The sequence below is a fragment of the Lampetra planeri genome, chromosome 60, assembly GCF_965212315.1.
Source record: "Lampetra planeri chromosome 60, kcLamPlan1.2.h2, whole genome shotgun sequence".
In the NCBI taxonomy this organism is placed as follows: Eukaryota; Metazoa; Chordata; class Hyperoartia; order Petromyzontiformes; family Petromyzontidae; genus Lampetra; species Lampetra planeri.
The window spans coordinates 283,078-310,057 of NC_136166.1; the positions used below are offsets into that span (position 1 = coordinate 283,078).

General features: G+C 49.9%; 1 protein-coding gene across 1 annotated transcript; it reads right to left on the bottom strand.

The window, feature by feature from the left end:
• Positions 1 to 1,226: 1,226 nt before the first annotated feature.
• VWA3B (von Willebrand factor A domain containing 3B) lies at positions 1,227 to 26,980 on the bottom strand. Its single transcript, XM_078618902.1, is given in 23 exon segments — positions 1,227 to 5,506; positions 6,152 to 6,202; positions 7,222 to 7,340; positions 7,873 to 8,005; positions 8,507 to 8,561; positions 8,964 to 9,128; positions 10,014 to 10,234; positions 10,747 to 10,829; positions 10,831 to 10,869; positions 11,532 to 11,783; positions 13,263 to 13,361; positions 14,840 to 14,971; positions 15,227 to 15,365; positions 16,022 to 16,179; positions 16,706 to 16,995; positions 17,621 to 17,767; positions 18,674 to 18,771; positions 19,362 to 19,534; positions 20,207 to 20,369; positions 21,159 to 21,454; positions 22,632 to 22,723; positions 24,042 to 24,363; positions 26,855 to 26,980. Coding segments are annotated over 22 exon segments (3,417 nt in total). The 5' UTR covers positions 24,295 to 24,363; positions 26,855 to 26,980; the 3' UTR covers positions 1,227 to 5,247.

Consider the following 26,980-nt stretch of genomic DNA (forward strand, 5'->3'; position numbering starts at 1 on the left):
AGAGGTTTTAGGGGTTCGATCGCGTGAGTATAAATGCGTCGTAACCCTCCACCAGCCGACACAACCAGTAAAGGTTGTCACGTAAACAGAACGCGACAATGAGTTGACTTCAGCCCCACCGGTGTGTGGGAGAGTAAATCCACAACATTCACTATTTGAGTAGTATGACGTTTCGCGATCTAACCCAAAAACTTTTTCCTATTAATCACTTCCTAGTTGTCAGTTATTCGCTTCTCACAGGTACCAACACTGGAAATTGTAGAACCCCTCCTCTCTCTCCACGCTTTGGCAGCTTCACAGAACAGCCCTCTCTGATCATTGGTTTTCTACCCTTCTATCTGGCAACAAAACTGACACCTTTTTTTACAAGGAGTCATGTTTACATAGACCACAATACCTGCAGTCATAATGCAAACAAAAAACATAACTGATAATGTATGCACTGTCCTTGAAGTTGATTGGTCCACACCCGAGACAGCTTTCCTTAGAGCCTAGTCTCACATGGGTTGGACCAGATGACGCCAAAAGGCACACAACTCAAAGACAATGCACCATTAGAGTATGAGAGCTCGGGGTAAGCATTTACACCATTGGAACCTCATTTGCCAGTAAAAAATATGATAATTGGTTTTCTACCCTTCTATCTGGCAACAAAAATGACACCTTTTTTACAAGGAGTCATGTTTACATAGACCACAATACCTGCAGCCCCCTCTCTCTCTCTCCCATCGGCCGTCTCCCTAGCCCGCCCCCCTTGGTTCGACGATTCTAAAATCTCACGAGGCGTGGAGCGCTCCTTCGCTTCATCAACAATCGCCGTACGCTCGATTCGGGGCGGACGCCCGATCCACGGATTTCCCCGAGTGACGGAACCGAACGCGAGCGAGGCCACAAACAAACCCCGTGGGGCGGAGTGGAATCTTCTAAACTTGCCTAGAAATCCACAAATGCAGCACGGCAATGCAGGCGGGTGAAGCAAACGACGATCAAGCAGGACACACACCCCCGCCCGCTGCCACAGTCGCAATTAAAAATAAGTAATAAAAAAAAAACTTTTTTTTAAAAACACGCGTTAATGAAATGTACCGTGCTAGTGATGGAAGAACTTCACGACTCCAGGAAGTGGCCCCGAGGCTTGCCATAACGTAAGGGACCGCTGCCAATTTCAGCCAACGTCAGTTTAGCGTGGGCAATTAGAGCCAAGCAGAAACATAACATATAAAAAATGTTTTAAAATACGTTTTTTTATGATAGAATATAGTATTGTCATCAGTATGACATACGTATACCAAGTTTGCAGTCGATAACCGCATTGTGAAGTGGGTTAAAATTGAGTTACAAGATTTGAGGATACGACAACAGACAGAGTGAGTTACTAAAAATCGTGTAAAACAAAACGTCACGGCAACCTTTTTACGAACGGATCCACACGAGTCTCCTGGGGGGGGAAGAGATGCACGTCACACGATTACATCGTACAATTAGAACACTCGAAGAGTCCAACATGCGACGTGTGAGGACACGAGTGGTGAGACAGGTGAATGAACGATGGGGTGGTGTGAACAACGAACATGACGCTCGTTCCGCACACAAAGCGCTCGCCACAAGTGCACCACCATACCTCGCTGATCACGTCGTGAACCATCATTCAGCGAACTCCGGTCGTCCTCGCGGCGACATTTGGCTGGCCATCGAACAAAGACGGTCACTGCAGATGCGCTGCTTCTGCGGCCGTCTGGAACGCTCTTCCTTCCGATCTTAGGAAGCCACTGGAGCTTCGCACTTTTAAAGCATCTAGAGCAGGGGTGGGGAACGTCCGGCCCACGGGCCGTACAAGGCCCGCGAAATCATTTGGTGTGGCCCTGCCAAGGTAACCGCAGGCGGGACTCGAAATTCAACAAATCTAGGAGCAAACCTGGAAAAGCAGTTGCGAGTAGCAACATCATCAACACCAGCTAACATCACACGCCTCGCCAAAGAGAAGCAGTTCCAGCCATCGCATTAGGGGCGAGTTAATTAAATGTTTGACCAAATATAACAGGCTAATTTTTAAGTTGATCATTTTGTATGGCCCGCGAATGATGTTATAAATATCCAAATGGACCTTGGCAGAAAAAATGTTCCCCACCCCTGATCTAGATGGACAAACTAATTTATTTAGAAACTGCTTTTACTGTTTAGTTTGTTGTCTTAGCACGGTTGGCTACGTTCACGGTGCGAAAGAAGTCCAACACACGTACAAAGAAGTAGATAAAAGCTTGCACGATGCTGCTGTGAACGACAGAAGATATTGAAACGGGTGACCAACTTCCGGTCCTCTCTGTAGGCCCAATGCTTGGGTGGGCCCCTCCAGCCACAAATAGCAACAACCTGCACACACTCGATAGTTACTCAAACAAATACTTGAACAAGGATATTGGAGTCGGCAGAGGGGACAATAACGGAATGGGAGTTCGGGACATTGAAGAAGCCACCTCTCTCGTTGTGGAAGAGATTCACTGATGGGAGCGCCACAAAAACAAAAAAAATGTTAACTTAGTTTGCATTCTGACCACAAGTATTGTTGTTAATGCAGACGTGATTCCTTGTAAAAGGTTTCAGTTTGGCTTTTTAACATCTTAACGCCTGTTTTGTTGCCAGAAAAAATGGGAAAACCTATTCTCAATACTCTTTGGTTCTTTCGGTAAAGTCACGTAGGTATAAAATAAATTAAATCACGACGTTTCGGGCGCAACACAAGCGTCCGTCATCAGGTGGGAAAGCGTGGCCTGCTGCCATTCTCAATGTTAACTTCTTCACCTGGTATACAGGAGGTCGTAGGTTCGATCCCGACCCCGACGCCTGCTGTATATTTGGAGTCTGCGTCTCTCTTCACGTGGATTTTTCTCCGGGTCCTTCGGGTTTTATCCCTCCACATTTATACTCGACACGCGTTTATGGAGTATTTGTCTGCAATACCTTTCGAACGTGATAAGCCCCTTCGATTGAGCTATCGTCTGTGATAGCCGGGTCGTTTCTCAGTGGGCCTTGCCTGGTAAAATAAAGTTTAGTTTTATAGTTTTAATTTATAGTTTAGTTTTTAGACGGTGCCAGTTCGGGGGGGCGAGATGGCCACATTGGCACGGTTGGGTAATCCTGTGCATCTCGTGCTTTTGGAAGGGTCCGTCGATTGTGCAGATTTTGTGAAACTCAAGGCCGTAATTATTATATATCATCACCATCCCCCCAATATTCAAATATGCTCAAAATGTCCCCCTCCAATATATTGATGACAAATATTTAACAAATAATCATTGCTATGCTACGACAGGCAACTACGCACCACCGCCCGAAATGATCATTAGCAACTGGACTCATAACTAAACTTAACAAGTTGCCATTATGATTACTACTACTATTTCTAGTATTAGGTGTACTGCGGTTCTGCGTGTGGTTTGTCCCAGTGGTGGTGCTGTACCCCAGCAGAAGCCGTTGCTCGACTGCTGTGTGGAGGTACAATCCATGTCAAACACTGTCCTGTCTCTCCATTTCATTACTTTCAAATTCACATGTAAACCCACAGACCTCACATAGAGACCCATAGACACACAGAGACCCATAGACTCACATAGAGACACATAGACTCACATAAAGACCCATAAACACATTTAGACTAAGTTGTGATCAAACCGGCTTCTCAAGCATCATGAATTGAGGGTCTCAGTCCGGTTACCAATGACTGCACAACAACAACAACACCCGTAACATTAATGACATTACATTTTTAACTTAATTCTGCTCATACCAACCTGAGAATTAAAAATAAAGTGGTATCACGCGTGACGATGCTCTCTTTTCAGGGCATGATAAAACATGTGCCGCTGGATCGAATAAAGTTGCCAACTAAAGCGACGTCAGAACTAATGGACATCTTCCAAAGCCGTTCTCTTGCACAAGGAGGTGCACTGCTTTCCTGCGGGTACTGAACCGTAATTTGTCCAGGAATCAAACTCGGCTTGCTGGGTTTTTAGTGAGGTGTGCTCTGACCTCTGAGTCACCAGACCACCTCGACACAATTACAATTGACTCCCAGGTCATCGTGGTATTTATCACCTGCATCATCAGGGTAATCATCACCATCATGGGCGTTATCACCATTACCACCACAGCCACCATCGTCTAGGTTACCATCACCACCACTACCCCTGTCATAATGGCAATCATCATCATCATGGCTATGATCATGATTATCATCACCAACAGCAGCTGTTCTAGACAACACAACGGGTCATCATCTCGATCATCATCATCACGGTTATAACGGTAATCATCAATCATGGCTAGTCTAACACGTAGGAGGCTTTCGCGACCAATATCATCCCATAAGAGTTTTTTTTTTGGGTTAGATCGCGTAAATATATAAATGTGTCGTTAAACCCGTCACCACCACCCGACACAGCCAACTAGTAAGGGTTGTCATGTAAACAGAACGTGCCAATTCGTCACTAGTACAGCACTAACCGGTGTCTTGGAGAGTAAAGCCTCAACATTTACAATCTGAGTACGACTACTACTGGCCAAGACTAATTAGAGAATCTATCGAAATTGAAAGAAATAAAAATAATTTTAACCGTTTGGATAGCTATCGGCTTAGTGCTGCGTGGAAGCGAATCATCAAATAATACATTGTTTAAATGCGTGCCTATACAGGGCACCATACTTCAATAGGGATTACCGTTGGTACAGCTATTTTAATACACGCAATGGACAAGAAGAACAAGATCAAAGGGCTCGAATAATGTGCATGCATAGTGTACGTTGACTCGTTAATCCCCCCCCCCCCTACAAACTTTTCGCAAGAGTGCAGAAGTGTGGTCCCCACATCTACGCCTCTATATAAGGAACGAAACAGGTGGACTTCTCCACAAATCTGGCTGTCGCCTGATGAAGCTGGTTGTAATTACTGGCAAAACATCGCAGATTGTAAATGTTCTGGCTTGGCTCTCCAATGCATTGGTGTGCTGTACTAGTGACGAATTGGGACGTTCTGTTTACGTGACAACCCTTACTAGTTGTCTGTGTCGGGTGGTGGCGGGTTTTAACGACACATTTATATATTCACGCGATCTAACCCCCCAAAAAAAACCCCTCTATTATGGATCATCATGGTTATGACCATTATCATCACCAGACGACACAGCAGGTCGATTACAGCGCTGACCCTGCTTCCACCGCCACCACCACCGCCACCGCTGCTGCGGCCCCTCCCTAGCGGGCCATGGCGGTGGCTGTGGTGGCGAGCCTCGGGCAGGTGCGTGGCCTCGCGCGGTGCGGCCCGCCCTTGGCCAGCTGCGTGGCTGCGCGACGCAGCTCCCGCGCTTTCTCCAGGTGCGCGCGGGCCGCCTCCGCCTCTCGCTCCACACGAGCGATTGCGGCCTGCGTCACGGGCCACCCGGCGGCCTCCAGCGCCGCCAGCAGCTCGCCCCGGCGCGCCACGAACGAGGGGGCGCGGCCGCCTTGCGCAAACCTGCGACGTGATCGGCACCCGTGGGCTCGTTATCGTCGCCGTCAATTCAGTGATCGTAGTCGTCGCTGTCGCCGTCGGTATTAAAACGCGCCATTGCTCGGTGACGTTAAGGTTTGCAGTGGTGCGCAGGGCACTTGACATGCACACCAATCACGGCTACCCTACTGCAGAACGTTACATTAAATAACTTTTTTCATTAACATTTTTATTATTTTACCAGTTAAGGCCCCACTGAGCTTCGTAGCTCTTTTTCAGAAGTGACCTGGCTGTCACAAACGATAGCTGAAGCAAGTGGTGGCTTATCACGTGGAAATTTGTCGCAGCCAAATACTCCGAACGCGTGACGTTGATTCTAAATGTGGAGGGAAAACCAGAGGACCCGGAGAAAACAACACGCGACCACGGGGAGAGAGATACACAAACTCCTAATATACAGCAGGCGTCAGGGTGGTGATCGAACCCACAACCTCCTGTATACTAGGTGAGGTAGTTACCATCTCGCGTGGGTTGCCTATGTCTAGTGGCCCACGCCTTCCCGCCTTCAACGTAGCCAGCACCTGAGCCCCTGCAGCCCGGAGGCAGCGAGTGCAGTTGCACCGACTGCACACTTGGTAACCACGCCGCTACCCGCTCACACACTCTCACCTCTCTTTCTGCTTCTCGGGCAGAGCTTGGAACACCATCGCGTCCAGGTGTCTGTGTTACAAAAAATAAAATGAGTCGGTTGTAAAATCACAACTCGAGCTTTCATTGAAGCAATCTCATCATAATAATAATGTGATGTCATCTTCCAAAGAGGTCTTTTGTTTTGCACGCGGTGATGTTACGCTGCACTCCAGTATGGGTATTTGCCTCTTGATAGGACAACACCATCGTTCAGTTTACCACAAATGGTTTAGTGACAATACGAACTAAATCAATTTACATCATGGGACCTCCTTTGCAAGTACCAAAATATAATAATAGGTTTTTTTTTGGGTACTGGCAAAGGAGATCCCATGATGTAGTTGCTCACCCCGAGCCCTCATTACTCTGATAGTGCATTGTCTTTGTGCGGTACGCCTTTTGGCGTCCTCTGGTCTAACACCGTTTGAGACGAGGCTCAAAAGAAAGCTGTCTCTGGTGTGGACCAATTAGTTTCAAAGACAATGCATAAATTATCAGAGTATGTTTTTTGCTTGCATTTTGACCACAAGTATTGTGGTTAATGCAGACATGATTCCTTGTAAAAGGTTTCAGTTTGGTGTTTTAACAACTTAACACTTGTTTTGTTGCCAGATAAAAGGGGAAACACCTATTATCATAAATCAATTTAGTTTTTAACTCGGGTTAAAAAGGGCTTCTGTTGGTTTAGGTCACGTGTGAGAAGTAATCAGTATGATGTATGGCTATGCAAGGTTTTAGAAGTCACGTGATGACACGCCACATTTGGTAAAACGAACTCGAGTTACCCTGCGAAGCACTCTGTACGGATGCCTGTCAACCAACAGACTCTCTTAAACTTTCAAATCAAGGGGGAAAATGTCAGTCATCTGTTTCTATGCAACCGACCCAGGAGGAGAATTTATAAACCCGTAGAGCGACTCAGTGCGGTGGTGCTGGGGAGCTGAACCAAAGTCTGGTTGGACCAGCGGTCGGATGTTACTTCTCTATGAAGATGTTGACATTACGACGGATCGATGGGAGTAGTGGTGCCGGTAAGGCGGGCCCCTCACTTCTCGTAAGTTTCGATCTGCTTGGTGAGCCGAGCCTCGTAAGCGGTGAGGTTCACAGCGAGCGGGTTCACCAGCTGCACGCGTGCGCCGCCGTGAGACTCAAACGCCAGTGGCATAATCTGGGACACGCAATCATCGTCGTCGTAATCAACATCGTTGTCATAATCATCACTTGGCATGCATCGATTCACCAAACTCCCCAAGCAGTCATTATGCAATAAGATGAATTATTTCTGTGGTGTCATGTGGATCAAACACATACAACATATACGAATTGAAAACAAACGATGATAACACACACATAATCCAAATAATGCATCAACGTACGGTGAGCACAGCAAGCGATGCTGCATCTATACATCATCCGTACGTTGAACTAAATCAGCGCGTGTCCTAACAGGCAGATTGCCTCCCCACTAGTTCTGGATCGTCAGTCAACATTACCACTGTCCGTCGCTTACTTTAGCGAGTCGGGAGACGCGCGCTTTGACTGCTTTCAGTTTAACACGTAGGCTTTTGCGACCAACATCATCCATAATAAAAAAACAAATTTTGGGTTGGATCACGTAACCCAAAAAAAAGCACCACAAAAAACCCCCTATGTTTTGACCGCTTCGTTTGACAGTGCAGGAGAGGGAAGATCTGACAGACCTCGTTGAACACTTTGGAGTGCACGTTCTTTCCCAGGATGGGAACGTAGGTGGCCGAGACGGGCAGGGCTGTTGGCTGCAGAGCGTCCATTATGGTCAGCCTCTTGGCCACCAAACTGTTGCGTGCCAGCCAGCTGTGACCCGAGGGGGAAAGGGACTTGAACGAATGCGTTGTTGTTATCAGGCCGCACGCATTACACGCACACGCAGAGTGCTCGCCACAAACGAACCACTACACCTCGCTGATCTCGTCGAGAGCATAAACCATCATCGCGCGAACTCCCGTCGTTCTCGCAGCGGCGGCTTTTGGCTCGGCCATCAAACAAACACGGTGGTTACCGCATCGCACGCTTTCAGGTGCGTTGTTGCGGCTGTCTGGAAGACTCTTCCTGCCTATATTAGGAAGCCACCAAAGCTCTGAACTTTTAAATAATTTGGATTGACGAACTCATTTCTTGAGAACTGCTTTTTGTGTTTAGTTTCTTGTCCTCCGCCTGCATCTCTGATTAGCACGGTTGGCTCCGTACGGTGTGAAAGAAGTTCAATGTCGTACATACTTGAACACGTTAAGCGCACGTACATATTGATTATGGAGAATCAAATAAATAAATAAAGGCGTACTTCTATCAACTCACTCTTTTGAGGTTTTCTTTTTGGATTTTGGTGTTGTTGACTTCTCTTCCATTAACTCTGGAGAATGAGAAACAGTGCGGTGCAGCGCAGCACCGCAGTTAACGCGCTGCGCAATGAACCCGGCGATCGGTGTTCGATTCTCGTCCGCAGCGAACGTCAGCGGCGAGCGATATCTGAACCGGGCCTCCCCCTTGATCAACCCAGTACCGATCAGCTTGAAGTATCATCCTACAACCTCCGACGATCGACACGGCGTGAGATCAGCCCTTCATCAAACAGCGGATTGACAAAAGGCAGCACCATGGAGAACTCAGGTTAATCAAAGGCAGCTGAAACCCAGGCTCGACCAAAAACCGAGCCAGCTGGAACACTTCCAACTTTTCCTTTTTTAAGTTCAAACATCAACTTCATTCCATTACGAAACACAAAATCGCCCGAATCCACGCGTAGATTACTGACCGCCCAGCGCGACAGCTTCCTTGCGGAGGTTCGTGTCCAGCAGCCGTCCACTTTCTGGCAGCAACCACTGTGGCTCGGGAAGGGCAGCCCGTGACCCAGCCGCCTTGACCTCAGAGCCACCGGCAGCTCCGTGCAGGGCCCGCAAGAGGCTGGAGCGTGTGTGGGCTGCGTCGGAATGACAGAACGATCGCAGACAAATCCAGTAATGCCATCCTTGGAGGATGGTCTCGCAGAGTGCAGGGGTGGGGAGCCAGTTCCCTACTGAGGGCTGAATATAACTTAGAAAAGCCTTTGGCAGACAAAGATCCCCCATATCGCCTTTAACAGATTGTTAGGGCAAGTGCTGTTAGCCTAACCTGGTAGAAAAAAAAATTGTAAAACTTTGTTGAGAGTAGCACCTATGAAGGTCAGCAAGGCACACAAGGGGGTGGGTGGCCAACACCACGCCCGGCCGCCTTTATCTCCCTAGTGGCGATGTTTACATACCACCAGGTACTCATTTGAGGCTGAGTCAACCTCCGTGATGCCCAGGACCATTTCAGATAATCATCACTGGTGTTTGCCTTGAGCGGGACTCGAACTCGGGCTGCGGGTTCGTAGCGCAGCGCGCTAACCGCTACGCTACCGTTTTGGCGGACAACCACATTAACACGAACCATAGCATTGTCCAAGAACAATTCGGTTTGAAGTGCAACGCGCGTGCGCACACACCCCACAGGCATGCGCACGACACACGGTGCAGCCCTCACGGTCACGGAACAGCAATCCGAGTACAGAGAGGCCCCTTGCAGTGACTGAACAGGCTAAGATTACAAACACGGCGCTGCCAGGTCAAATATCCTCTTCCAATTACCAATCAGTGTGGCCAAGATGCTCGCAGTGACAGATAATAACAAAAAATTGCGGACTGACTCTCTTCCTTCTACCACAAGGTACCTAGCAATTTGGGTAACGCCTCCATCGCCATCATGATCACATCACTCGTACGAGTCCTGACACCGAGATCCCGGCTAGCCGGCGTCCAATGGGCGACGGTTGTGACAAACCCACCCGGGTACAATCCCCTGTTGGTCGCCAGCTCCTCCAACGCAAAGTTGCGCCACTTGTGCTTCCTGTGCGCCAGCTCTTGGGGTGACGGGCGGCGCGGAGGGGGTTGAGGTGGGGCCGAGCCCCAACACATGGTGTCCCTGGTATGGGGAGGATGGCCCTGGGGGTGCCTGTTCCTGCCCTGGCCGCAGTCGGGGCTGGCGGAGCCGCGGGAATTCTCTGGACTGTGGGAGGACAAAAAACGAGCAGAGGGGGTAACAAAAAGTGCCGCCAGCTTCGTCGTCAACAACATCGGCTGGTCCCTCGGGGGCCACCGCGTCTCAGATCGCATCCCGACTCCGCGTGCCGACTCTCTCCGCTCATCTCCAGACTCCAGATCGATTCAAATTCCTTCGTCAGACTCCTCACCATCACAGACCACATCATTTTTTGTGGAGTCTTGGGTGACTGGGACTGCCAAGTCATTAGGCTTGCCATTTAATCACGGGCGGCTAAAACCTTGATTCGAACCCAGGATCTCAATGGTGCTCGTTCACTCCTTTGAGACGTCCTTAGTTGTGCAGCCACACAGCCACCTCTGTTATATACTTTTATCTTCTAAATTGTCAAAAAATATTTTACTTTGTAACATCCGGCTCTGTCGCGCGGCACCCTGCTCACAAGCCTTCGCCAATTCACGTGCCCCTCCACGCACACCTAGCCTGGCACAAGTGACGGGCGGCGGCTGTCATTGTACCGTGTGCGCAGCCCGTTGTGGTAACAATCCAGCAGCACGCACTCCGCACGGAGAGCTCCGGCTCGCTCCAGATCCCGCGCCCCCCCTCGCCAGCTCCTCCTCCAGCAGGCGCACATCCTCGCTCTGGAAGACAAGGCAGCCTTACTTGCCCTGCGTACACGTACGTCTTCAAGTCGGGAGGCGCACCGGGGCTCCCACAAGGCCATGCGAGAGGGGCGTGTGGCAACAGTTTTGCGCCAGCTATCATAGAGTGCGGTCGTGTCGCTACAGTTCTCTGCGGTGAGTGCAATGTCTTTAAAAACAACGGCGCTACTACGCCTCTCGAAATAAAACTAACGCCAAGTCGCTTGTGCGTGTTCAAGATTCTGCAGTGAACGTGGACACCCCCTCTGCAACTTGCAGACGTCTCGGAACGGTAAAGGGTTAAGTGATGGAGAGAGCCTGTTGTAACAACAGGTGAGTTTTAAAAACGCGATTTAAAAAGTGTAACAGAACTCAAAAATTCCCAATTGAACCGAGGAGGAAGGCAATTCCACAATCGCGGAGCCTGGCTGCAAAAAGCTCCATCTTCCATAGAATAAGGTCTGGCCTTTGGAACCATAACGGATCGTGGTCCAGAATCAGCAGATACAAGTTTTCTCAGTAGAATATAAAAATTAAGCAGATCGGCGGTGAGATATTTACGCGATGTCGGGTGGTGGCGGGTTTAACGGCACATTTATATTTACACCATCTAACCCAATGGACCTTTATAATAGATCATATTGATGAGCCGGCCCTCGTACCGTGTAGGGGCGCGGCAGCCCATCTTGCGCAGGTTCGCCTGCGTACGGCTCGTCATCGTCAGAGTCCCCGTTGGCGGCGGGGGGGGGCGTGTGCGGAGCGCCGCCGGGCGGGTACACGTGGTAGCGGCCGCCCGTGTCGCTCGCCAGGCTGTGCAGGAAGTCTGCCGCCGTCGCGTCCTCGCAGCAAAAGCTCACCGTGTGCACGGGCACCGGCGGGTCGTAGCGCACGTGCGAAAGCACCGTCCTGGGAGGCTGGATTGAAGGGGGTTAAAAATGCAAGGGTCACAAAACGGCATTCAGAGTTAAATGCAGGGTCAGGGTTAAGGTATGTGGGTAGGGTGGAGGTGAGGGTTCAGGGGTTAAGCGTCGTAGCGCACGTGGGAGAGCACTGCAGTGGGAAGCTGGATTAGGTTTAATAACAGGAAAGGGTCAGGGTTAAGTACAGGGTTAGGGTAAAATAGTAGGTAAGGGTTAAACACAGGGTTAACGGTGAAACGCAGGGATAGGGTTGAAGTAGCACCTCCTTCCAACACGTTCCCAAGGGGTTTACCAACCTTCTCCATTCAAATACAGTCATTACACAAAAAAGACAACACAAATTTCAACTTGTAACGCGAAGAGTATTCACTAGCTCTTGAAGAGAGAGAATGACTCACAGGTGGGAATGGAAGCCATGTGGTCAGCCGTCACCAACAATTACCCAAACTCTTTTGTCCTTCTTTCGGTAAAGTCACGTAGGTAGAAAAAATCATAGATCACGACGTTTCGATCGCCACACAAGCATATAGCGAGGAATAATAATAGTAAGGAATAATCGGCCAATTAATGAGTGTTTATATGTGGGAGGAAACCGAAGTAACACAAATTTCAGGTGTGCAAGGCGGTAACGCTCTATCCCATACATACGAAAGAGGTGAGATCCACGTAGCTGTCAACCCCTTATCAGTGCCAGCTTATTACAGACCAAGTCAGACCTTATTGGTCACCCTGTACCCTGATAAATGTCAACATTCATCCTACAAAGTCCATCACAAGGGAGAAACACAAACAAAGAGACTTTTTTTTGGCCCGTATAGAAACGGCTGTACGCCGTATGGACCTGAAAACTCAATTTCCCTCTACAAGAATACGGGATAAACCGTGTGGGTTGACAGGTATGGGGCCACACTGGGACTAACCTCACATGCAAATGCAATCTCTGCATGCACTCACAACAACCACGCTCTAATTTTCCATCGCAGAGTCAGATCAATCACATGTGCAACAATAACGCTGCCACCTGTTCACCCGGGAAGGTCTCACTCAGTGTCGAGACCCTTGTTCTGTTGTGGAGTGACTCATGCAGCCAGCTATGGCTGCAGAGTTTTGGTAGTACATGTTGTTTACAATAGACTGATGGCCTTAATCTAAGTTGTCTTGTGGTTGTTGTTGTTTGACTTGCATCCCACTGGGATATTTGCACAGGGTTGGTGTACGGTGATTTTTCTGCAATATTTTGCTGTCTTTTCTTGGATTTTCTCTTTGCACATAGTCACTTTAAGATAATGGTATGGGGCCACACTTTATAATGTTTTCTTGTTCATGTTTTTTGTTTGTTGCGGTTGCACCCAATTCAAGAGCCGAATGGCTCACAGGGCTACACCTAATAAATGAACTTTGAAATGAACTTTGTTCAGGAGGGCCCTGCTGGACCGCGATGTTCGGTCAATTTCTTTCATGGGCGTTTGGCACCTGATCTGGGCGTCCATCGCTGAGCAGGTAGACCCCCTCAGTGGCGGGGTCTCCGAGGGCCAGCCTCAGCGCCCCCAAGGTGTCCGTGGATCCTCCGGCCTACAAAAGACAAAGATCACCCCCCCCCCCCCCCCCCAGAATAACCTGTTACTTTAAATTATGTTGGGACAAGTGCTGTTAGCGGTCGTGTTGGCGTCAGAGGGCTGCACTACGACCCCGGCGTCCCTAGTTCAATTCCCGCTCACGGCCAACGCCGGTGACGATCATCTGAATGGGTCTTGGGCCTCCCCTAGGTCGACTCAGCCGCAAATGAGAACCTGGTGCGGTGTGTAAACATTGCCACTAGGGAGACAAAGGCGATCGGCACCACATTCGTGACAAAAAAAGTAGCCGTGCTTGATTTCAGTGTCAAATATTATAAACGGTAGATTATAAACTGCATGCAACAATTTAAACAATGAAAATACTGCACACGTATGTATATTACATGACTAATAACTACAGTCATAAAAACAGATAATGCACGGTGCGATTCGACGAAAAGTGTTCGCATCAGGCTGGTGATCGTCAAACACATCAAGTTGTTGAAACAAGAGCGGAGAAGTTCTACGCACATCACCCCATGACACAGAACCTTCCAGATTGGAGCGGTAAGTACAGTAAACACAGTAACTTTTGGGATATTTATTTGTGTCTACATGCATGTTATTCTTGTTGCCAATGTTATACTGTAAACACAATTAAGACACTAAAGAAAACAAACGTATGTGCGACACCTGAAAACGTAATGCTATGCAAGAATGTACAAAAATAAGCTATTGTAAATAATGATGATGTGGTGATTATCCGGCGTTTTTGAAAATCCGGCACCCCCTTCCCCTCGGATTATCTACCGTATGTTTTGATTTAAAGCTTTCGTGACTGCAGGGATTCATATTCTTGGTTCTTTCGGTAAAGTCACGTAGAAGGGAAACAATAAAATAAAAAAAATATAAAACAATAAAATTATCACGACGTTTCGACTGCAACACAAGCAATCATCATCAGGTGTGAAAAACACAGCAAGAAAATTTTAAAAAAGTGGCTACCATGAGAGATTCGTTCATGAGGCTATCCACATATACAAACACAGAGACAATTTCAACCGAGAAGATGGATTCTGGCTTAGCAATCATTGGAAGGATTTGATCAACCATTTCGGGTCTTAATTGATTGTGTTCATGCTTACGGTGACTTTCAGACCGCATTCCATTCTCTTCTTCTCCCCCCTCCTCTTTTCCGAACATAGATGGACTCGTCCATCTGGCCAACTGCCAAAATCGCTGTCCGTGGTGCTGACGTTAAGAAAAAAACGCCACTTTTTCAAATGTTCTTGCCGTGTTTTTCACACCTGACGATGATTGCGTGTGTTGCAGTCGAAACGTCGTGATAATTTTATTGTTTTATATTTTTGTTATTTTATTGTTTCCCTTCTACGTGACTTTACCGAAAGAACCAAGAATATTTACCGTATGTATATATACACTCCACGAGTGAATGAGAAGGTACGCAGCTGTTGTTGCCGAAGGTTCGTGTACCTCTAAACTCTCCACCCACGCTCTGGCGTCGTCCAGGTGGCTCTCGGTGGTGTCCACTATTTGGCGCCGCCAGGCCCCGGCGCGGGAACCGAACCTCACCAGGTTGAAGCCGGATTTGTACCGGAGCTGCTCCTGTTGGGTCCATTCAGGCTCAGCATTCTCATCGATCACATCATCATCGTCGTCGTCGTCATCAAATCCTCATCGGTATCATCATTATCAAATCATCATCATCATTATCATCAGTATTGGGATGTTGCACTGCTTGCTCCGAGAGTTAAAAATGCAAACTTGACTCGTGACGTGATGCGGATAACACCATTAGCATTTACCTGGGGGGGAAAAACACAAAACACTTTGGTGGCCATAAAACGTCGACTGACTCACGTCGATGAGGAGATAGAGCTTTTCTTTGAGCAGGTCCAGTTTGTCCTCCATCGAGAGGGAGGTGTCGATCAGGACGTACACACGGTCCTCCACGATCGAGCCAAATAGAACACGGCTGCCTCTCTGCAGCCACTCCAGCCTGGGCGACACACAGGCAGCGACGTGGCGACACACAGGCAGCGACGTGGCCACCACGGGACCCTTCCAGGGCCAGGCAACACATGCACCAACTCACCTGCGCCCACACAGAGCGACCCCTAAACAACCCAACACCTACACACACAAACACAATCCAACCCATGCATACACAACCCATCGTCCGTACAATCCGTCAGCTAATCGGTGTGGATCTCTTCCTTTATCTACTATCACTGCTTTGTTCATCATAAGTAATATATTTTTTATATATATCTTTTACCACTGTATGAAAATCAACAGCTTCACAAGCCAACCAACACCTTACAAAAGCCAACACTTTATACAACACAAGGCAGTCAACAATCTACATGATAAAACAAAGACAAAGAGCGCCTGTACAGCCTTAACAGACTGTTGGGGCAAGTTCTGTAAGCGAGCAGCACCTATGAATGCTGGCACGGCACAAGAGGGGGTGGGTGGCCAGCACCACGCCCGACCGCCTTTGTCTCCCTAGTGGCGATGTTTACACACGGCACCAGGTACTCATTTGAGGCTGAGTCGACACACGCACACACACACACACGCACACACGTACACACACACGCACACACACGCACACACACGCACACAGATTGTCGGCGCCGTGGTGGACTCCACCTGCTCTGGATGAGGCGCAGGGCGGCGGTGAGGCGCACGGCGTAGTCTCGGTAGACGCGCTCGGGCACATAGACGTGCACCAGGGCCCCGTCGGCCCACAGCGTGTGCACGAAGCACGAGCAGTAGCGCGCGTTCACAAGCACGCGCCGCCGCCGTCCCTGCGTGCAGGCACAAGCACAATATTCATTTACACTGCAGGAGGAATACCGATGAGCGGTAAAGCTCTTTTTCACAGGTGTCCAGTGGAGGCATGAGGTCAGAATGCTACAACAAACAATGCAAAAAACACAATAGGAGGGCGAGGTGTAGGAAAGGTAAACAAATCAGCATGGGCCTTCACTCGTAATCTGAACTAAACTATAAACTATTTTTATATTTCAGAAGCAACCTGGCCACAAAATAAGTGGCTAATCACGTGAAAATGTTTATAGCAGCCAAATTCTGTTAAACGCGTGATTTCGATTCTAAATGTGGAGGGAATAATCCACGCAACCACAAGGAGAACACGCAAACTCCAACTATACAGGCGTCAGGGTCAGGCTCAAACCCACGACCTCCTGCATACCAGGTTAGGTAGTTAACATCGCCACCGTGGTGGTGTCACAGTGGCAATTTTGCCCGAATCGCCGAGGGGGCAAACCGCTTGGCAACGGGGGAGCGTTCCCCCCTCCCCCGGACACTCACGTAGTCGCCGTGTGCCGAGTCCACGACGCCGTCGGCGTGGCGGAACGCGCAGCGCCCCAGTGCCGTGTGCAGCGCGAGGCCGCGCGCCTCCAGCCCGTAGCGAGCGAGCCACGCGCGCGAGCTCTGCTCGGCCTCATCGCTCCGCACGCTCGCGCAGTCCTCGCTCCACGAATCGCCATCATCCGCGGCGGCGGCGGTGGCGTAGGTGGTGACGGCGGAGGTGGTGGCGGCGTCGCACCGATTGTAGGGGATGCACGGCCACGACTTCTGGCACACGCTCCGGCTTGGACCTGCGGAACGAGAAGCCCGCAGGCGGCAGTTGCCGCGTCGTTCGCTCTTCTTCCTCCAACCTTCAGTGCTGTTGACTCCCGGGCCCCCGTTTAAGTCCAGGTGAAGGGCTTTCCTTTTCCCCCTTCTGTTTATCACTGCACATGGCGCTTGGTTGCTGCGCCTTCATCCACGCGGATGGCGTGGTGGACGTGGCGCGCGGCGACTGCGGCATGCGGTTTGTCACCGTGTGATTCTGGCAAAATCGGCACCGTGGGAGCACCGCCGTGCTCCCCCGAGATGTTAACTACCACGCCTGGTATGCGGGAGGTCGTGGATTCGATCCCATCCCTGACGCATGCTGCTGTATATTTAGAGTTTGTGTGCCTTTCTCCCTGTGCTCGTGTAGATTTTTCTCCCGGTCCTCCGGTTTTTCCCTCTGTATTTAAAAACATGTGTTTAGAGTATTTGGCTGCTAGAAATTTCTACGTGATAAGCAACTTCGTTGGGCTATCATTTGTGATAGCCAGGTCACTTCTGAAAAAGAGCTGCATAGCTCAGTGTGCCTTACCTGGTAAAATAAAAATAGTTTATAGTTAAGTTTTGATAATGGACAAAGGCCTATGCTGCATTGTCACGACGCCTTACGTTGTGGGGAAGCGGCGGAGGTAGTGGACGGACCAGAGGTGGCGGAGGGAGCGGAGATCTCCCGTAGGATGAGGCGGATCTCCCCGAGGATTTGCGATGCCTCCTCCTTCTCCTTCCAAACCTCCCACACATCCTGCTGAACGCCTACTGCGAGGCGAGGCGGGGGGGGGGGGGGTCGCAAGACACCAGCGTTATCTTAGTTCCATGCGACGGTCAACTTGCAGCGACCTGCGGTTGTTCAGTTTACACCAGTTGGAAAGTTTTAATTTATTTTCTTTAACTAAGAAGGTCAACGCGCAGCCCCCACTAGAGCGAGCACTCGAGAGCCCCTCCAGGGGGTATTGGGATTACTCTTCCACACGAGGCTGACATCTTGGAAGAGATGGGGGTGCACAGCGTTGGTGTACGGTGCTTTTTCTGCAATATTTTGCTGTCTTTTCTTGGATTTTCTGTATGCACTTAGTCACATAGTCACTTTAAGATGTTTTCTTGTTCGTGTTTTGGTTTTTGTTTGTTGCGGTTGCACCCGATTCAAGAGCCGAATGGCTCACAGAGCTACACCTAATAAATGAAACTGAAACCTACACGTCCGTCCACCAAGTGCAACCTGTCGATCGACCGTTGTTGCAACTGCCATGCCAGGGAGACCAAACCGGAGACCTCTGCATTGCAGGTCCAGTACGTGAACCATTACAACATTTGGAAAAATCCCGTCCACATACACACACACATATATATATAAAATATGACCAAATGTGTAATGATCTCCCTAAACTAAAATGAGATTTTTTTTCCCTCTCCCCCACAATGGGCACTTAACTAGTGGTGACAGTCTGCTACCATTTTCAAATTTCAATCAGCTTCCAGTTTGCGTTATTTTTCTCATACTGGTAGGAACCTCCTGGTTACACCAACCCACAGGAGATTATTGTGTCCGTCCGTCCGTCGTGCAGGGAGGGGCTGGGTGGGGAGGGGAGGGTGGGGAGGGGCTGGGTGGGGAGGGTAAAAATACGCGAGCGCTAAGGGCTGTCCTGTCGCTCGAGTCACCCTTACCGCACTGCTGAGAAGAACGCGGCCGGGAGGCTGAAACGGCGGTGTCGCGGGCGAGGGACACAGACTGGGCGCAAGACGTCAGCACGCACGTGTGGAACCTGCGGCAACGGACGGCATCAACGTTGTACCGACGGAGATGCTAATCAGCGCCTCTATCCCACTACGACGTGGGGTAAAACTCCAAAACAAACCTGACGTGGAATCAGATTAAGAATGTTTATTTAACTGGAGGAAATCCGATGAGCGATAAAGTTATTTTTCACAGATGTCCAGCAGGAGCGGGTCAGAACGTTACAACAACAATAGAGAAACACGATAGGAGTGCAAAATTGAGAAAATGGTAAGGAAATAACTTTTAAAAAATACAACAACAAAAATTATTAAACAATCAAAATAGGTTTGACCCTTTCTGGCAATAAAACAGGAGGTGTTAAGATGTTCAAACACCAAATCGATAACTTTTGCAAGGCATCAAGTCTGCATTAACCACACACAGTACTTGTGGCAAAACCATGCAAACAAAACATGCTCCGATAATTAAATTGATTGGCCTACACCAGAGCCAGCAGCCTTCTTCACGGCATAGTCTCACCAGTGTTAGACCAGAATCATTTTGAAACTGGCAACAAAGGTCCCATAGATATTTGTATCTGACCAGGTGAAGCCCACCTTCCCACGAGCCTCTCACCTGCCCCCCGTGAGGTCCGCGATCTCCCGCAAGAAGTCGCGCGAGGCCGACGGGGCGGCAGCGTCAACGCACGCGACGTGCACGGGACGCCCGGCCGTCCGCACCGCCTTCCTCAGCAGCTCACGGAACACGCCCTCCACGGGCCCGGCCACCACCAGGCACACCGCTTCAACCTGGCGGGCCGGGGGAGGGGGGGCCCAGAGCGGCACGGTGGCCAGATGTTAACTAACTCACCTGGCATACAGGAGGTCACGGGTTCGATCCTGGCCGTGACGCCCGTTGCATATTTGGAGTTTGCGTGTTTCTCTCCCCGTGGTCGCGTGGATTTTTCTCCCCACGTTTGGAAGCATGCGATTAGAGTATTTGGCTGATATAAATTTCCACATTTGTGATAGCGAGGTCGCTTCTGAAAAAGAGCTATGTAGCTCGGTGGGCCTTACCTGGTAAAATATAAATAGTTTAGTTTGGTTTAGTCTTGCCATATTTTCCCAAATTATTATCTCATAGGGCAGAAACCCTTTCGAAGCATTCAGGGGGACTTGGGAGCACGGTTTAAAAAAATAACGCCTATTCAACAGCACTTGCCCCTATAGGCTAAATGGTTAGGTGGGGGATCTTCGTCTTTGTATGTATGTACGTTGAACTTCTTTCGCACCGTACGTAGCCAACCGTGCTAATCGGAGGTGCGGGGTGGGAGGGGGAAGGACAACAGACTGGACGCAAAAAGCATTTCAGTTTGTTGTCCCTTCCGCGGCACCTCCGACTGTACGCCCGCGTGCATCGCCTCTGCTGACCGACCACACGCTGCGAACACCGGTGAGAGCCTGGTGGTGCTCGCCTCTCACCGAGGGGTCCCCCAGCGCGTGCGTCAGCGCCTCCGCGCAGGCCGTGCCGCCGCAGGGCATGGCCTGCGCCTCCAGCGAGTGGAGCCACGACGAGGCGGAGAGCAGCGACCGCGGCGTCACCGACACGGCACGCTCCTGCCACGCCTCCAGAGTGTCACCCGCGCTGTGTCACACGCACACATGCACAAAGATCCCCCCCCCGTGGAGCCTTACACAGACTGTTGGGGCAAGTGCTGTTGGCGAGTAGCACCTGTGAAGGCCGGCACGGCACACGAGGGGGTGGGAGGCCAGCACCACGCCTGGCCGCTTTTGTCTCCCCGGTGGCGATGTTTACACACTGCACCAGGTACTCATTTGAGGCTGAGTCGACCTAGGGAAGTCCCAGGACCGGTTCAAATATTCGCCACTGTTAGCTGTCGTGAGCGGGAATCGAACTTGGGTCGCCGGGTTCGTAGCGCACTGCGCTGACTATTGTACCACCACTCCTCTTTGTCTCTGTGTCACACACACGCGCACGCACAGCCAGGGAAACACAACTGGCCAGATCGAAGGGATGTAGTGATTCATAGCTTCATATTGATTCGTATCACTACTTGGGTTCACGACAAAGCCACCGAATCACGAGAGAGTAGTGTAAAGCCTATAACCAAATCTTCCTGAATGCGCCCAATCTTGTCGGGTCTCAGAAGCTAAGCAGGTTTTGAGCCCGGATTGTGTTGGGATGATAAATCACGGTCAACAGTACAAGCCACCTTAACTAGCCCGCACTGACCAGCGCGGTGAAATGTAGTCCAATATATCCCACGACTGGAGAGGCTCCCATCCAGCAGTGGCTTGACACGGGGCCGTACTCGTACATATCAAGACGATTAATGTCATCCACGAAAAGCATGGATCATTACAGCGCTGCCGCCCCTTTCACTTCACGATGCGACGACGCGTCCATCCGTACCGGATCACGTTAAACCGCTCCATTTGCGCCAGCTGTTCTTGAACCAGCAGAACGAGCGCCTGGCGCAGGGCCCGGAATCGTCCCTCGTGTGCGCCCCCCTCAGCATCTCCGGTGCCACCAACGTCGATACCGCCGCCGCCGCCGTCATACAGCACCAGCGCGATGCTACGCTCGTGAAAGACGCCGAATGCCCGGCGCGAGCCTGAGCCGAGCCACAGCAGACGCTCGCGATAGAGCTGCTCGCAGCGCCACACCGCCTCGGCCAGGCTCTCCAGCTCCGCGCGGCTCACCGTCAGCTGGTGTTTGCAAGACAAACCACACGCGGTCGGGCCCCGTCAGCGGCCCCGCTGTGCAATCGATCATTAATTCGATCAATCACCACGCGAGGGTCGTCCAGCGAGACTGGCAGTCTCCCCGATAGCTCTCCGGTGCGTTTTCGCGTGTTGTCCGGCATGACGTCTGACGTTTCGCTCCCGGAGAAGCTCCCCGCGGTACAACCCGAAACCACATCGGTGAGCTCCATAGCAGAACCGCACACAATCCTCTGCAGGAGCGTGTCTCTTTTTTGGTACAAATGAGAGCAAAGGGAGAAATAAAAAACCAACACGGTACAAAACACTTGGAGCGTGTCTGGTTTGTCACGCATCTCGGATGGAGGATTGTGTCTCAACATGGCTCAGATGGGTGACCACCATGCAACAACCAGATTATGTAGGATTCTGGTGGGGGGCTGTCGTGACAGGCATTACACTCAATGCTATTTTCGGTTGCAATGCAGCCTCACAATGGCCAGCGCTTTGAAACGCAACCTTCCAAGCTTTCAAATACCTCTTGTTAATGTGTTCGGCGCCACGACGGATTGCCTTGGCCTAAGCTGCTTCCGGGCACCGTACGATATGGTCGGCAGTGACGGCGAATAGGGTTGCATAATTCTAGATTTGAAGCTTTCGTGACTGCAAGGATTCATATTCTTAGGTTTTTTCGGTAAAGTTACGTAGGTGAAAAATTAAAATTAATAAAAGTAAAATACAAATAAAATAAAGTGATACAGCTATCGTGCTGTGACGGTTCCTCCTGAAGACGGAAGCTCGTGTTGCCTCCGAAACGTCGTGATTTTTATTTTACTTTTATTAATTTAAATGTTTTACCTATGTGACTTTACCGAAAACCTAAGAATAGGGTTGCATAATTCAATCAAATTGTCACGAGTTTGGATCATGAATTGATTGACGTTTTTCCCTTATAGAATCTATAGGTGTATGAATCTAGAACCTGTACCAGCTACAATGGTGCGATTTAGATAATCTGTAGCAGTATGACTACAAGCTATAGTGTTGTGAAACTACAGCACCTATAGTTTTATGAAGAATGTCGAATCTTACGTGGTGTGAATCTTTGGAATCTACAGTGGTAAGAATATATATAATCTATCATATTGAGAATCTGTAGAATTTATAGTGGTGTGAATTTTACCCTATAGAGAGTCCCATCTCGCCGGCAGTACTCCAGAAAACGACCCTCGCCATACCGCGAGCTCACCAACCGGCCAAGGGACGGCTCAAAGTCTGCACACGGAACACCGTCATGGCAATTTCAGCGTCAATGTCCTTTTTCGCCGTCCTTCTGCCGCACCTTCGATTAGCGCGATGTTAGCTACGTATACGGTGCGAAAGAAGTTCAACATACATACACATACATGATACGCATCGCTTAAGCGTAACTTTTTTGAGTAACACGTTTAAAAAAAAAACTGCTATTTTATGCGTTACAATTAGAATCACCGGACATTTCCAGCTCTGCCATATTGCAACGGACAGCATGGTCAAAACAACCCCCCCCAAGAACCACAACTGAAGCCAGACTATCAGACGCATCCAAAGTAACCGGTTAGGTTATCGGACAAGGTGTGTAACGTTTGAAGTTTCCCCGTTTCACGTCGTGAGAGCTTCCTCCACTGTGGGCCAAGAGACTGACAGCTCCACTGTAAGACAGCGAGCGGTGGCATAAACATCAACATATTTTCAGAGGTAAAAATGTCTTAGCGACCGCACGGCGCCAATGAGACTATAATGGAATTTTGCTCTGAAGTCTACACCCACCCGATGTCGATTCTGCTGCGTCGTGAACAACGAAAGTTTATTCCACTGCTCGCTCGCCGTCTCTCCCAGAGGAGCTGCAACTCTCCGGCTCCACGGTGGAGGCGGCTCCCACAAACGTGAAACAGGGACACTTCACACGTCACACTCTGCGTCCCGTAGGCTCACCGGCACTTTGGAAGTGTCTGACAGCTTGACCTCGTTGACACCAAACGGGGAGGCATTCATCTGGCAGTGGATTAACGCAGGAATGTAAATGATTATTCCACACTGCCAGACTGGAGGGATCGGCACACCTGAGCGATCGGCTAAACTAAACTAAAAAAATATATTTTACCAGGTAAGGCCCAAAGAGCTAAACAGTTCTTTTTCAAAAACGACCCAGCCACAAATGATCGATCAACGAAGTGGCTTATCATGTGGAAATGGATAGAAACCAAATACTCTTGACTTAAAGCTTTCGTGACAGCAGGAATTCATATTCTTTGGGTCTTTCGGTAAATTCACGTAGATAGGTAAAAAAAGTAAAATCGAAACATCGTAGTTTTTTCTTTTTTTTTTTTACTTTACTTAAGTGAATTTACCAAAAGACCCAAAGAATACTCTAAAGGCATATTTTTTACATGCAGTGGAAAACCGAAAGACATGGAGAAAAATCCACGCGGCCACAGGGCGAGAGACACGCAAACTCCAAATATACAACAGGTGTCAGGGTCAGGGGATCGAACACACGATCTCATGTATACAAGGCGAGGTAGTTAACATCTCTGCGAGAAGCAGGACTCACTCTCGCGCTGTCTGAATCCGATCCTGGCCAGCACGTGCCGGAGTGACAGCCTCTGCCTCTTGAGGCCGTGCTGAGCGATCCAGGCCGACGAGGGTAGCTGCAGCGTGGCCTCGGTGCTCCACGCGGGGGTCACCCCCTCCCTGCTGCCGGGCCTCGACTCGCGCGTCCCCGTGGGGTCCTTCATCTCGCCCTCTTGCCGCACGAAGGCCCTTGAACGCGGCCGCAGACTCCACTCGTCCGAACTTGACCCCATCTTCAACCGCTTGTGTGTGGTTTTTTTCCAAGTCGCTTTATTTTCTTTGAAACGTAGAACCTGCTAAGTCTTAACAAGACGAATAACACCGGAATCCGCAATAAAGGAGATGTTAGTAAACGCCATCAATTTAAATGGGCGCCACGGTGGTGTGATGTTAGGGGCCATCCATTTAGTACGTACGCAAAAATCTGTCAAAACTTGACCGCTCCCCACCTCCCTGTACGCACGCGGACTTTCCCCCCCCCCCCTCACCTGCGCACGTACGCCTGACGCTTGAAAGCTCATCGGATTCCTCCAGCAGTCTAAATAAATATTCAGAAATATTCCGATTCAATGACTGTACATTGTCTTTAATTCACGGTTGCCGAGCACAAGGTCTGCAACGCCAAGGGGTTAAGGGGCCGTCCATAAATGACGTCACGCACCTGGGGGGGGGGGGTCAGACATTTGTGACGATGTGTGACGGAACTTTAAATAGAGACAACACGTTCTACTTAAATAGACTTTGTAATAAATGTTTTCTCCTACAACATCAGTGCAGCGCCACATTAAATACGCACTACAATGACAATAGTTTAAAGCGATTTGAAGCATGTTTCATTTTGGGGGGGGGGGCAGAGCTTTGTGACGTCATATTTGAGGGGGGGGGGGTCTGACTTTCTGTGACACCGTGACGAGGGGGGGGGGGTAAAAAATCGTCCAAAATCGCGTGACGTCATTTATGGACGGCCCCTTATCCCGAATCCCAGATAACCACACGGCGCTTCCCACACGGCGCTTCCCACACGGTTAAAGACCAACAGATGCAAAAAGGCCTCCTCAGCCCGAATCGTTTTAACCCCCCCCCCCCACAATTCCCACCCGTGCCCCCTACTACACACAAATCATCGCCGTCTCTTTAAACCGTCTCACTCCAGTCTACAAATCCCTTTTGATGATCTTGCTCCAACTTCTCTCGCCCCTCATTTTTTTTTTACGATCAGAGGAAACAAGAAGATGCTCGGTGTAGTCGGCACTTTGCTTCGTTCATCATTTCGGTTTTTTTTGTTCAATGCTTTGCTTTATGTGCCCCCCCACCCCCCTTTTTAAACGAAAGATTTCAGAAAATATTTCACGCTCTTCTCTCCTCCTTCTTACCTCCCCTCTCTCTCTACCCCACCTCTCTCTCTACCCCCTCTCTCCCTAAGCCATGTCTATGTTCGCCCTGTTTTCTATGGATGTTTTGTTTACTACGACAAGTGCTGCATCTGCACCCAGCCCTTCTCGCAGTCCTACGGCCTCCGACGGTAGCTCGTATCTGCAGTCTCGCGTCTCTCGCCCCTCATGTCCCTGGCCCGTCCTGTGCGCTCCCAATCTCTCCCCATATCTCTGCACCTCCCTTCGTCACGCTCCTACTCCCTTCTCGCTCGCCTCCACTTGGAATCAACAGCCCGTGCGGGCACACAGGGCAACCATCTTCACTAGAACTACAACCTGCAGCTTGCCTTCCTCCCTTAGAACAACCCCCATCTCTGTTCCCTGCCCAGCCTATCATGCAAGTTACTGCTACCTTGCTTCCTGATACGACCAGGCTTAACCCCTACCCCTATCACAACCCCTATCACTACCCCAACCCCTATCACTACCCCTATCACAACCCCTATCACTACCCCAACCCCTATCACTACCCCTACCACTACCCCAACCCCTTTCACTACCCCTATCACTACCCCTATCACTACCCCAACCCCTATCACTACCCCTATCACTACCCCAACCCCTATCACTACCCCTATCACTACCCCTACCACTACCCCAACCCCTATCACTACCCCTATCACTACCCCAACCCCTATCACTACCCCTATCACTACCTCAACCCCTATCACTACCCTACCACTACCCCAACCCCTTTCACTACCCCTATCACTACCCCTATCACTACCCTATCACTACTCCAACCCCTATCACTACCCAATCACTACTCCAACCCCTATCACTATCACTACCCCAACCCCTATCACTACCCCTATCACTACCCCAGCCTCTATCAATACCACTATCACTACCCCAACCCCTATCACTACCCCAACCCCTATCACTACCCCAACCCTTATCAATACCCCTATCAATACCACTATCAATACCACTATCACTATCACGTCCCCTATCACTCCCCTTCCTTAACCTCTCCCGCCTGTTCTCCTGTTACCATAACCACCACATTCTAATAACCCCACTCTTAATCTCAACCACTATCACCTCATGTACAATTTTACAATTGCTGCAAACCGCCCTGGAATAAGGCGCTGCTATATAGCGATGGCACAGTTTCGTATTCCGAGCAGCATGAACGCTTCGTTAAACGAATGCCACGATTCCGAGAGAGAGATCTTCCGTCCCAGAGAGAGAGGGAGGGAGACGCCACCGCCCAGCAGCGCTGTGACAATAGCTGCTGATTGCAGCGATGATGATGATGATTATAACAATGATTACAATACATTAATCTACAATGGCTAGTGGACAAAACGTTAACAACTCGGCAGCTTGAAGGCAAACCCTCCCAGGGGACACTCACCTCCCTCCCCGCCTCCCTCGCGACTTTCTCTAAAGTCGCTCCGAACCAAGAAACATTCACTCACAACTTCATAGCGACCGCACTGTACATACAGTCGTCGCCTCGGAGACGTCGCCGTGGCAACGG